This window comes from Leptosomus discolor, chromosome 1 (genome assembly GCF_034619465.1).
Source record: "Leptosomus discolor isolate bLepDis1 chromosome 1, bLepDis1.hap2, whole genome shotgun sequence".
Classification (NCBI taxonomy): Eukaryota; Metazoa; Chordata; class Aves; order Leptosomiformes; family Leptosomidae; genus Leptosomus; species Leptosomus discolor.
In genome coordinates, this window is record NC_141391.1 from 182,434,531 (window position 1) to 182,448,160 (window position 13,630).

Sequence of the window (13,630 nt, forward strand, 5' to 3'; positions counted from 1 at the left end):
TTACCACTTTGGGGTTTATGCTGATACTTATAGCCATCAAAAATCTTGCTGTTAGTATCACCGAAAAAAAGAGAGCATACTGTAGGTTTTTATCAGATCTGATTCATAAAAAGAGATGTTAGGACCCTCTTTCTTCTCTATATAAATGACTAGTTCAGTGACAATAACTTTTGATAGACACTGTGAAGAGTAATATGCTTTCTGTAGTTTTTAAGCATGTCCACACTGGATGAATTACGGTATCTTATGTGTGAGTATGTAATTGTTCTACGAAACTCACAACTTGGCTAAATTCCGAGGAACCTTTGAGACAGTCATGAAGAAACGTTACCGATTTTTATATCTGATTAGGAAGCCTATTACACAAACTCAGTGTGTGTAATCCTGGAAGCCAAATTAACAATAACAAAAAAATTAGAAACTACCTATATAATCTTTTCCTAACTAAATGTTACTTTGATCAATACCCTTTTAAACTCTATCTGGATGATCCAACTATTAGTAGGTAAGTACATTCCTTCAAATAAAAGATCCCATACACGTATATGTATCTGCATTTTCAAAGGGAGAATGAAGTGCGTCAGGAGACTGAGATGTTAAAGCTCTGATCTACAAACTCCAAAGTGAGACTTTCCTGAGTCAAACCAGATCCTTTGCTCCTTTGTGATTTTTCCAAGCAAGTTCTAGGCTAGTATGAGATGGGAAAACCAATGGGAGTACCAATGTAGCGGGGCTCTTCGTGTCTGTTACTCCAAGAGATGATGCGCTTCTCTAGGATTATGTCCTCTACTCCACAGATAAATCTCATCTCTCAAGTGGTCTCATTCAAATAAGCGAGTTGTACTGGGTTACTGTATTCCACACCTAAATACAAGGGTTTAAGCCAAAAGCTTGTAGCTTTTCCCCCTCACCATATCAGTTTGTCTAATCTTAAATATATTGCCTCATTTCATCAACCATCTCAGAGTTGGTATCTTTCCATTTGAATAATTATTGCTCTATCAGTATTCTAAAAAACATGTAATAGTTTTTTATGGCAATAAGCCTTTCTTTTCGCAGCCTTATAAATGTTTTTAGAGCCAGACACCGACAGGACAGAATCCCTTTTGTATATACTAACTTCTGGAAATACTATTAATCTTATTCTGTGTTGGTCATTAAATAGCCATTTTGTAACCGACAATGTAAGTCTCAGACAAAGACTACCATTACACAAACACTCTAAATAAGGCCTTGAATAGCTTTATTGAAATCTGTATAAATAAACATGCGCATTTCAAATGTAAACCCAAGTGAACTCAAGTGCAGACAAAATTTTAACCTCTGTCATGCAGGAGGTTAGTTTACATTTAAAAAAAAAAAAAAACAACCTCAAAGCAGCTTTAAAATACCAGGATGAAACACCAGTTTTAATATCAAGGTATAAAGCAAAGCCATGTCCAACATACCTCATTTATATCCTGGTCAAATGCAATTTTTTTAAACTTTAATGCTAACATAAATAAATAATTTACCAAAATGTGCACTCACAGAGTGAACTTTTATTTACAATACACAATTTATAACCTATTGTATTTGATTAGTTCAAGTGAAGAACATCATACTTTTTGCTTTTTTCTTTTTCTTTTTTTTTTTTTTTTTTAATTATTTGTTTAAACAGTGGGACACGAAGCAACTCTCCAGGTAGTAGATATGTGAAGTGTGCCCCCGCACTTAAAAGCCCCTCTCAAAGGCAGTATTGTATACAAATCAACAATACATTCTTCCAACTAGATCAGAGGGAAAGCAGCAAATTAAAAAAATGCTTCAAACTGTCACACTTATTTTGGCATCCTGGACCCCTGAACATAGTTAACTAAAATCCAATTCAAAGTCTGAAGCCTTATACACTGTACAGGTTCTGACTCGAACATGCAAATGCCAATTCTCTTATAATGAGTTACCTGTTCAGATCTGCTGTAAGGCTATGGTGAATTCCATCAGGAACACACGAAGAAAATTAACAGGCCTACCTTTAAAGTAGTTTTGTTCAATAGTTTAAAGGCAGGTTATATCGAAAAAATTCTCATCTAAGCCCAATACACAGTCATTACTATGGATACAGAATACTATTAACTCTGACCCTATTACAGAGTAGTTTGCAAGCTGTCAAACTACAGAAACTGGGGAGAGAGAACTTAGAGCACGGTTTTAAATTTTGGACTGACGCCAGATTAAATTGATGCATGTCTTATTAGCAAGGTAACAGGAATTATGTCTGCAGAGTAGATTCCAACAAGCAACAAAGGATACTTACATTTAATTGAGAAACTTTTTGTTAATGCAGCATGAAATCCAGAACCTGTTCCAAAGCAGCCGTAAGATGAACATAATATTCTGGATGCTCAACTATATCACAAAAGGTTAAAACACCTTTTCAAGCTATTTCTTCTATTGTGACCAAATTAAAAAAAAAAAAAAAAAAGTAGGGAGAAACATAAATTTGCTGTTTCAAGAAAACTACTGCTTGTATATTTATGACATTTTTACTTGTAGTCTGTGTGACAGCCTAAGGAACATGTATATATTCATCCAGAAACTAGACTTGGCAGTAGTATTCTTGCAGTACTAAGAAAATAAATGCCAGAAGTCCATAGATTTAACATTTTAGTTATTAAGTCACATCCAAAACAAAAGAAAACGTAATCCATCAGAACAGCAGCAGAAAACTTAAAAGGGGTTTATTTGTGATTTCCTATATATAGCTTGTGAATACAAGACTGTAAATGCATTAGAGACAATTTCTGTTTAAGTTTTTATTGTTTCACTTCAAGTACTGCACATGTTAAAATGTAATAAAGATTTACATTCTGTTATCTGAAATTCCCCATCTCAGATTTTTATTCTCAATTTGGTGGGCAATTTCACTCTTTCAATGGGTATCCCCAGTAAGAAAGTCTCTTTTATGGCTTCTAGTTCTTCCATTAGTTAGTGTGCATACAATTTTCATTTTCTATATCGTTATCATTTTCATTGCTGTCTTCATCACTTTCTAGTGGGATGCCTGTGGCAGCTGAAGCACCTTGTTTAGTTTCCCGGTCAAGAGGGAAAAAGCCAGTTCCACTGATTGTGTCCTGTCTCTGGTAGAAGAGCACATACGCCGCTTTGGACTGTAAAAGAGAGAAGTGCAACATGTTCATGAGGCTCCAGACAAAACAGTTACAATCCAAGCTGTCCTTTTTTTTTTTCCTGGTTCCAAGTCTACAAGGTAGAATTACAAAGAAATCCAACACCTTCATACAAGTTATTTTCAAACATCGGAGCAAACCATTTTTGTTTTGTACTGTCCTTTGAAAGAACACAAACTACTACCTATAAATTTACTGCAAGGTTCCTGATTTACTCTTCATTTTTATTCCCTCAAGGAGGAATCACCACCAACAGTCCCAATTTTAGAAATGCAAAAGCTACTTGCCACTATCTGGTCCTCACACGCAGTGGACACGCTACTGTCATCAAAGTAGTACCATTTTCCATCATCCTTATTTTTTGCAAAAGCAGTATCTAGGACAAAAAAAGTACAGTGTCTAAGGACTTTGTATTTTCATAGGTGTAATACAACCAGTTGCTAAAGCGTTACTGTCAAACACTTGACATTTAACTAACTAAAACCTGTTATCACTATTAGACTCATACTTTCACACCTTTTTTTTTTCTACGCAAAGCTTAACCAGTAACGTTGCCCTTCTAAACGTATAGTGAGAATGTACAGAATGTATAGTAAGCAAGGAGAGTCAAAATAAAATCCCTCAGCCACTTTTTCGTTTTTCTCTCTTCTTTCAAGGAGATGCAAAATGCACAAAAATACAGACAAGTAAGACACAATCAGTTGTAAGAGTACAGTAGCTCTTATGGAGCTCTTATGTTTTCTCTTTTCAGAACATGAATACCTGGAGGTATAAAAGAACCTGCAATTATCCTTGAAAGCTCATTTCATATAGATTTTTTGTGTTAGAATACTTGCGAAAGCATTTCGAGGTAATTAAAAAAATTGTCCCTCAACCAGTAAAAAATGTCATTGATTCCAAGTGATCAGTTCTTAAATCAAAATAAACATGGAAAGAAAGCTGACACGTAGAATGATGGTATTTGAAATGAACTTACAATGCCCTCCTCCCATTCCTCCATAGTGGTTGGAGACAGCAATCAAGTTGTAGCGGCAAGGCCCTGCATTGGGATTAATAAGGAACTCTGACATGTCCAAGTCACTGTTTAAAAAAACAAAAACAAAACAAAACCCACACACACAAAAAAAAACAAAACACAAAGAAACAACCAAAAGAAGGTCACGTTAATAATATTTTTAACCATTTTGCATTTTAGTGGTCGTTGAGCCCTTTATTTTACGTTCCCCACAAAAAACACATACGCCCGACTACACTGGCAGTGCATCTATTTCACTCTGTGAGGAGCGGAACAGGACCCAGTAATCTTAGCCAAAACTACTCACAGAGCTCTTCCATACTAATCTACTATCGTTATTATTCCAAGTTCGTACTTTTCACAAACAAGCATTTTGTCATCAGATTCACATAATTGCAGGATTAAACATGTGCCCTAGTCTCACACTAACTTTTGCAGTTCTAGCACCAAAATATTCAGGTTTCTTACTTTATTGGAAAGTCAACCAATGTATCCAATTTGTCCCTCATATATCTGCTGTAGGAAAAGCGTTTTAGATGAACTACCAGAACAGGGGGCAGTGACCACAAGTCTAACTTCTTGGTGGCTTGCTGATGTTCTTTACAGTTTGGACAATACCTAAAAGGAAAAAAAAAAAAAAGATTTTAAATAACTGCAGCAGGTATGTCCCTTAAAACACATTACCATAGAGACAGCCAGTAACATGGGAGGAACTAAACGAGCAAAAGCTGAAACGCACACACATGTTCCATCTTCTGTTACTAATGCCACTGATACCCCTTCCAGTTTAACACGTGAGGTGCAAGTGTGCAAACGTGCTCGCAGTGAAGCTCGACAGCTTTTTAAACACAACTGTGGTTCTTCCAAGTTTCAATTTCTGAATTCATCCATCTCCCATGCCATCCCACCTACCACTAAAACCAGGTAACAGTGACTACTGGAACTTGAAAAAACTCCTCACTAAAAACCCTTGCCTTGCTAGTAGGCAAGGACTAAACAGGCTGTGACTCAAAAACTTCCGCTCCCTGCAATGCATACTTGAGCCTGTCAAGAACTACGGCTTGGTGAGGAAGGTAAGAACGAACAATGGATGGAAGCAACTCTTTGTGGTCTGTGCATATTCTACATCTTGGTATCCAGCAGGTAAAGATCTAGTAAAAAGAGATGAGCTCTACTTAAAAAAAGACTGCACAAGTGTTTTTACATCGCAACATTGGTTAAAGACAAGGAATTAGGAGAACTGTAAGAGCGGGCTGTAACTGAAGAACTGTTTTCCCAGTTGGCTTAGAATATCTGGAATACAAATATTGTTGGACTAGGGATGATGAGCTCTCGTAGATTAGACCTGTGAAGACCTGACAAATGAAGAAAGACTGTGATAAATGAACTCTGGTGACATGTATCTGGTAGCCATGGCTTGACTCCAGCAGTAGTTGTATTTTGTAGTTTAAATACTCTTCATAAAATGTGCTGCAAAAATGGAAGCACTTCACCATGCTTGAATTATACGGTATCTCCAACAGCCTACCCAGTGCTGTATAATCTAGCCAACCCAGAAAAAAGCGAGAACTTCTAAGTCAGCCCTCTCCCCTGCCCAGATGAAGAGGATCTCTGGTGAAAAAGTTTGGAAGGCTCCAAAACTTTTAAGTATCCACAAAAGAAAAAGTGGCAGACCCCTTTTTCAAACTTCATTCTGAGCTTCAGGTATTGCTGAAGGATTCTTATCTGCTAGAAAATTCCTGGAGAAGGACCTTATGGGAACAGCCTGTAATTATGAATATTCAGATGTGATTTCAAGTCATAATTTGGAAGAATCATGAATCAGAATAAAGTCTCTGCCAAAACCTTAATGGTTGGAACATGAATTTGAGAGGTTCTGTTGACCACAGACACCGCCCATCCCACAAACCTGTTGTTTAAGCACATCCCTATTTCATATATCAATGTAAGGCAAGTTATGTTATTTGCATAAAAAAACTTCAGCATGCACCAGCCTTTCTCATCTCACAAAAAGGAATATTTGTTCAAATCGCTGCATACAATTCGGCACAGTATTATTCACTCACTGTGGATCACAGTTCACAGACTAGAATATTTTATGGATCTACCCTTCCTCCTAATTCTGAATGCATTAACTGTCTCCCATACAAACATAACCTTCTGTATATGGTAACAATTTTAGTTAAGCAATAGATCAAAATAGAAAACATTTTGAGAATTGTCAACTACGTTTGACAATATTCAAAAACACCATTAAGAAATCAATTAATCATTTCTGTTAATGTTCAAGTCTGTTTTTGATTACATTTTGAGAAATACACCATAGAACATATCCATTTTAATTTTTTGTCCTTACCATGGGTCTTCAGCACCTAGTTTTTCCTTTGTTGTGAACAGCTCAATGCAATCTTTTAATTTCACAAAAGGCTTTTTGGGAGGCTTATATTCCACACTTTCATGTTTTTCAAAATCCTAAAGAGAAGTATTTCTTGAGTTAAGAGAACAAATGAAACAAAACTGATTTTAGTGATGTCGTCTTACTACAAACAGTAACTACAAAGCTCCTATATATGGAAAAACTGATCAGAAACCATTCAAGCAAAAAAGTTTTCACAGCTTCAGATTTAATTCCAAATTAGTAAGCCTCAGATTTGCTAATTAATTAGATGTGTAAATGAAGTTTATTTATGACAACGTATTTACTACGAATAATGTGCGTGGGGGGAAGACATATAAGCTTCTTCTTTTGAAGACTTACAACGCCCTATGTCACATTAACGAAGTTGTATTTTTCACATTAAAGTTTTATTAGTGCTGGAAAGGGGAGCAACATAAATAGCTTACCTCTGCTGCACTGTCATCAAAATATCTCTTCTTCAATTCAGGATCCCAATCCAAAGCAAGGAAAGATCTTTCTAAGATTAAAAACATGTTTTCTCTTAATATTATTTCTTGCTTTACAAGAAATTGTATTAACTTTGGGCAAACACTCTCCAGAATCAAAAGCTGCCCAACCTGTTCCCCATGACTTACCGTCAAGCCTAGGTTGCCTATCATCAAATCTAATATGCCTGGTATCATCTTTGATGTAGTTTATGTCAGTATTGCCTAAATTATTGAACTGGAATGTAAACAGTCGCTTTTTGTGTCCCATAAGTGGTTGAGTTTTGCAAGTATCCTCAGTACATAATCCATTTTCAGAGTCATTGTCACCTCCAACTGAGTCTTCTGACTGGCTGTTTTCATTCTCTGAAGGAAGTTCCTGATCCTGGCTGGATTCGTCATCTTGTTCATCTGTTTCCATTTCACCTGAAACAATCGAAAGCGCAACAAGGAAGAAATAACAACAGTTGAAGACACTACTGAATTAGCTTCCGTTTCAAATTGAACACAAAACACTAAAAAAGTGTAGGCATCCAGTCTTACTTGGAGATCCTTCTTCATGTATTCCATTTGGGCCATTACCATTGATACCATGGTCCTTACAGCAGTGTAGGGATCCTTCAGTGTCTTCACTTTCAGTGCATGTTTTTACATATCGGCTGAACACAACAAATGAAAGCAACAGTTAGAATCAATGGATTTTTAAATAGTCACATTGTTCAAGGCAGATAATTAAACAGTTACAGCAAATCCTTTCTAGTGTACTGTATTCCTGCACTCCTTTTTATTCAGAATTAACAGTTTTATTGCCTAACATGGCTACTGTTACAGGCACATCTGAAATTCTGCTCAATGATCTTCTGTTTTTGGCAGTTACTAGATTTTATACAACTTGATTCTTGGTATTTGTCTCAGTTTGTCTGGAAATCACTTTAACTGTTCATTAATTATATTTTTACACAAAAAAATATATGGGTTCACTTACAGAGAAGTTCACATCAACAGACAATGAGGCATAAACTTAAACTTGAGGTTATGTAATTCTGATTTCTTCCACATAACGGCACTTACTCCAGTCCAGTTTCAGAAAGTGTCTACCATGTAGCTTCACAACATAAATTGGTACATAAACTTGTATAGTAGATATTGTAACTATACAGTTACGTAACTATATACAAGGTATAACTGCAGCAGAATAATTGGTAAAATGTTTCCATTTCACCAAGCCCTAACAAACACCTACGTATACAGCAGAATGAATTCCCCAAAACTGACAATACAGATTGACTCTCTACTGTCTTCTCAAATAATTTTTGGATGAGGTCATGCCAACAAAAAAATCAAATTAAAATACACTATATTCACATCTTAAGTGGCTAAAACTTTAATCTAATACACTTAACAGAAAGCAAATAAAAGATTAAGTACTCAAATCTAGCCAGTTCGCTAGCAAGGCATGTATAAATAAGCGACTACTCATTCCAACTATTAGCATTATTCACAACAAACATGCTTTTCTTTCAATAATAACCTTACCACATTCTTAGCAGCAGCAGGTTATACAATTTGTCTTCAGTGTTGTTTCTAGGCACTGCTATGAGAAAAGGTTGACCAAACAGTGAAGAACTACTATGGCTGTAGCTAGTGTGCCTGCACTTTTCCCTTAAACAAACAGGAATTATAACTTGTTCTGTATCTTCTGTTCTATTGATAGCAATTTCAAATCTAAAAGAAGAACAATCAGAAAGACAAAGGACAGATGTTATTTAAACGGCTACAAAGCGGAAAAATTAGAAATTAATAAACCCCCCAAGATTTGACTTTATCTTATGTCTAGGTTTTAATCTTTTGCAAGTAACTAAACAAACTGCAAAGAGACATCAAGTATGTTATTTGTACTTACACATAAATGTCATCACGCTCCATAATACTACTTAAATTTTCATCCATGCCAAATATCCTGTGGAACCTGTGATTGTATATATCGGTAACAATCATCTAAAAAGAAAATGGAGTATACATCATTAAATCAGGTTAATAGATGTTAAAATGTTCATCGTGGTGCTTCATACAAGAAATCACTCTTACCTTATCTGCAGCAACACCAGACAAAGCTGACAATGCTGTGCAAAGATCCAATATATTTCCAATTTTGGGAACAACTACTTTGTACTAAAAAAAGAAAATGTCACTTTAATTTCTTCAGAGAACAAATATGCATGAGAAAAAACACAAACAACTTATCACGTGTTCAGCACACTTCATGTACTTCTTTCAGATTCCTGAACTTAAGGTGTAAAGTGTGTAATTCAACTAATGCAAATTCCAAAAGCTGCTGAAAACGTAGTAGTTACCTTCCCTACTCTACCCATACAAACACACAGACTTTGAACACTACACTTATTAGTTTATACAATGCTTTTTAAAATGTTATTTTACTTTTTCCCTAAGACGACTAACAGCATCAATTACTCAGATTTATATCCAACAGCACCTACTTATTTACGCATTTAAATGGTATGCATGCTATTGACCAGATTCTGAAGTTTGGAATACAACACAAGTTGTTTATAAAGTACTACTGGGGAAAAAAAGTAGCAGCAGGCAATAAAGACTGAATTCTAATTTCACATGCAGAGAGAGAACCTGATGATTAACAGTCAAAAACAACCTCTCTGTGGCTCTCCTTAGTGCAGTACACCTGCAGTTTGTACTGCAACTCCACACAGGACTCTTACCTGTTACTTGCATAATAAATAAAGACAAGATTAATTAGAAATAAGGTATTATAACTTTGTAATTAATTGCCAAGTACAGCATGTGTTTGGTATCTCCTTAAGTCATATAGTTATTCAGACATAAAAAAGCTCTACTGAACTCATAGGGTTCTTCCCAAACTCTTAATTCCCGCATAAACATCTTGCAGGCCATACAGGGTCATCTTCAGCTACTGTGTGTCCCCTGTGCAAAGCTGTTCTCACAAATAATTAAATTTCTAGCAGGCTCATCTCCCTTTAGTTAATACATGTCCCTTTATCTTTGACTTCCTTAATTCATATTGCCTTTGAGAAAACTCCCTTTCCCCCCACTTTCCTTCTCATAGTACTCTGATTTAAGGTGTTAAAGCGTTTCTGCAAGTCTGTCTAACTGCCCATGTCTTACTTGTTTCACCTGCCCTTGCTTACCCCATACAGTAGAGCTAGAACCATTCAATCATGATTTTGTTACCATAACCTATGTCCATTTCTTCATGCCATTCTAAAGGTGTAGAATACCATCCTTCCTAAGAGAGTCAAGAGAGATACTCTTTACAAAGAAATTTCTCCTTTTGACTATTAAGTGATAGCACAGAAGAATTCAGGACTACCTAATATATTTAGTCATGTGGGTTTTTTGCATCACTTATTACCGACATTTGCCTTTGAGGCTAAGAAACCGAGGAATTAAGTCTGGCCTAAGTGTATAATTATTTGGGTTTTTGTTTACAACCATGCAAATTCATTATAGCAACACTAAAATAAAAACTGAGGACAGCATACATTTTAAAGATTAAGAACCAACCATAAAGAAGTGATAAATACCTTCCTTGAAACTGACAGAAATCTAAGAAGGTATACATAGTCTTCCCCAGGCTAAGTGGGAATTCAGAACACATACCGGAAAACTCAAGCTTGCTGGATTTGCTCATTGTATTTACACATTTAAAAAAAGGAAAGGAACCTAAGTTCATTGTTAATACCACATGAATTATGAGTTTTGTACATAAACTAAGAGGCTTACCTGCATAGGCTTTGCAAGTGGATCCATTCTAACTAAATAAACTTCCAAAGTGCGTTCTTTTTTCATGGGTAATGGAAGTGTCAAGTAACAAAAAGGATCAAAGGTTACAGATATCTTAGCACACTCAGGACAAACTAGGGTGGATTTAAAAAGGCCATGAAATATATCTACAATGATGGAATCATTTCTTTTTAAATGGTTTTCCCAGGCTTCTTCAGCAACCACCTGTAATTAAAGCATGACCTGGGTTATGACAAAGTAGTAGAAAATGAATAGTGAGAATTATTAGTAGGAGTACTTGATAGAACATTCTCAGTTACCACCTAAACACAGAAATCTCACTCCAAAGGACCCTGTAAGGTATGTTACTACTATCAGGACTGCAGGTTAAAAGTTGTATGCTTTTCCTAGGACAGAGATTCTATTAGTGGTATTGCACAGTCTGAGAGTGACTTCAAGTGTCTTGGGGCAAGATAAAAGCAAATAAAACCAAAAATTCCATCTGAAGTAACTCATACTCCTAACAACATTATCTATATCCCTGTAGCTCAATGCTAGAAGAGTTTCCCTAAAGTAATAGTACCAGAAAGCGACAGAACGCAGCATACTGTAGATATAAGAATAAAAGCACAGCAGAACGGAAATTGTTTTTCCAACTGAACTCAGCATTGAATTGAAGGAAGTCTTAACAAAGCTTTAACACCCTCCCACCCCCACAATTATCCTACAAATAAACAGAAATTCACACAGGTACTTGAACAAGATCTTCATTTTAAGGTCTTGGCTTATATTCTGAAATCTCTCCCAGAAAAAGCAACACATGATCAGTGTCCCAATCTCCCAGTGCACAATCACATAGAAATTATCTTGCAATGTATAGCCTTGACTACAATGAAGATGATCAACACTAAAAGCACTACCTTGTCTGGTCTCCCGTCTGCATCCTTTAACTGAATGTAAGGCTTTTTCCTAATTCGATTCAAATCCTCATGCAATCCATCCAAGAGAAAAGCCAGTAGCTCTTGACAATCTTGTTGCTGATAACCAGAAAACTGTGGTGCAAATCGTCCCACTTGTGTCTAAAAAAAATAAATACTTCTCATCCCTTAACTGTTATACAGCAAATACACTTCTGAGATGATGCAGCAGAAAGTTGAAAAAGTAAAACTTACAAAGTCACAAAATACAAGCTTTTCAATGGAGACAGGAAGCCAAAACTAATTCTCAAAGACCAAAACACACAAACAGTTGACACTTATTTAAATATACATCCAAATATTTTAACAGTTAAATGAATGGACTGCATACTGATGACTATTACTTCAAATTCTTACTCTTGCATATTTCCATAAGTTTTGTATACTTAAAGTACAAAACCAAAACCGACCGTGTACGTTCAGGTTAAAATTCCTTACTGACCTTAAATGCTCTTGGGGTAACATAGCTGTATTTTCCTGACCACATTTGCTTGATAAGCTCTGCATAAGATTTTGCGATTTCACCTCTCATTCCTAAAGGATTGTCAAAATTCAGCTCTTCTTGGTATTTATCATTGAGGAAGTATTCTGTAAGAGGAGGTGTGTTGCTCAGACACTGTAAACAGAAATACAGAATTTTTAGAACAGTGACTCGACTTAATTCTAAACAAAGAATGTTTGAACTTTGTTAGAGCAGCCACGAACAATACTTTTAAACTGTACTGCCTAGTGCCTGCAAGGCGGAAAAAAAAAAATAAAGTCTTTTCCAGAAACAAATTATGGTTTTACCCCAAGAGTGGCTGCAGCTATCATTACAAGTTACGCACAGATAATATTTTTCAAAAGCTTTATGTCAGAATTTATTTATTATTATTATTATAATCAGACATAGTAGTCCAGCCAACCACAGTGTGACAACACAACTGGTATCAAGGTTCAAAATAAACAGAAGAAGGTGGTTCTTGATACACCAGTAGTAGCTTTCTGCTTGCTGAAAGTTGTTATAGATGCATAAAGTTTACAGGGCCTCAAGGAGAGACTGCATAGGTACTCGGAAGGAGCGCCAACAGGGCTTATTAAATTAAATTACATCACATTCAGAACAACATGTGAGCAGAAAATTGCTGAAAACAGAGAGATATTTTTGGCAGGGGTGGGAGGGAAGGGAAGGTGAGGATGCTTGCCCTATTCCTTCTCTTCCTAGGCATCTGCTTATGGATGCTGTTGAAGACAGCAACCTATGCTAGACGGACTAGACCCTGAATCAGAATTGGTGCAGCCCTTCTTTAACGTTCTTTTAAATTCTGTGAAGCTGTTTAGAGCTGAAATTAGTTCAAGGAAAGCAAGGGCCTTGGTTTAGACTGAGACAATGACTTATCCGCTGTACTAGTCTCTTCTGTCAGCACTTAAGAGATAGCAGGATGTAATCACGAAGGATGATTTGCAATTTGAGGAAACAACTTTGAATTTGTGTGTGCCACTCCTCACTCTCCAAACTTTAAACAAAACCTTTTCCATCACTCAGAAACGATCCTCACACCTTAGCATATGGATTTAGCAAAGTTTCTTCATTAAATATTACAAGCTTTTCTGCATTCTTTCCTCTATTAAAGACTGCAAGAAAGGTCAAGTATTTCATCAGTCTCATCTGCCTCTCTGCAAACAAGGGGAAGAACAAGTATTTCAGCTCCACATATGCTACTGTGTAAGATGTAACAATTGAGACTGGAAGAATTACAACTTTACCAAATGGGGCAAAAAAGTTATTCCTATTTCTGCCTACCATATCTGTGTAATATTACAAGGCA

General features: G+C 36.1%; 1 protein-coding gene across 3 annotated transcripts in view; it reads right to left on the reverse strand.

Annotated features, from left to right (window-relative positions):
• Positions 1-1,226: 1,226 nt before the first annotated feature.
• Positions 1,227-13,630, reverse strand: part of USP15 (ubiquitin specific peptidase 15) — a 68,329-nt gene continuing 55,925 nt past the window's right edge. For all 3 annotated transcript variants that reach the window (XM_086480344.1, XM_086480339.1, XM_086480353.1), the window contains 14 exons: positions 12,265-12,438; positions 11,766-11,924; positions 10,846-11,070; positions 9,154-9,237; positions 8,969-9,063; positions 8,602-8,790; positions 7,609-7,724; positions 7,216-7,491; positions 7,027-7,097; positions 6,539-6,654; positions 4,651-4,800; positions 4,144-4,247; positions 3,455-3,543; positions 1,227-3,149 (listed from right to left, as the gene is read on the reverse strand). In XM_086480344.1, the coding sequence (XP_086336470.1) occupies positions 2,964-3,149; positions 3,455-3,543; positions 4,144-4,247; positions 4,651-4,800; positions 6,539-6,654; positions 7,027-7,097; positions 7,216-7,491; positions 7,609-7,724; positions 8,602-8,790; positions 8,969-9,063; positions 9,154-9,237; positions 10,846-11,070; positions 11,766-11,924; positions 12,265-12,438 (2,034 nt within the window). In that variant the 3' untranslated portion in view covers positions 1,227-2,963. The remainder of the gene's footprint in view (positions 3,150-3,454; positions 3,544-4,143; positions 4,248-4,650; positions 4,801-6,538; positions 6,655-7,026; positions 7,098-7,215; positions 7,492-7,608; positions 7,725-8,601; positions 8,791-8,968; positions 9,064-9,153; positions 9,238-10,845; positions 11,071-11,765; positions 11,925-12,264; positions 12,439-13,630) is intronic.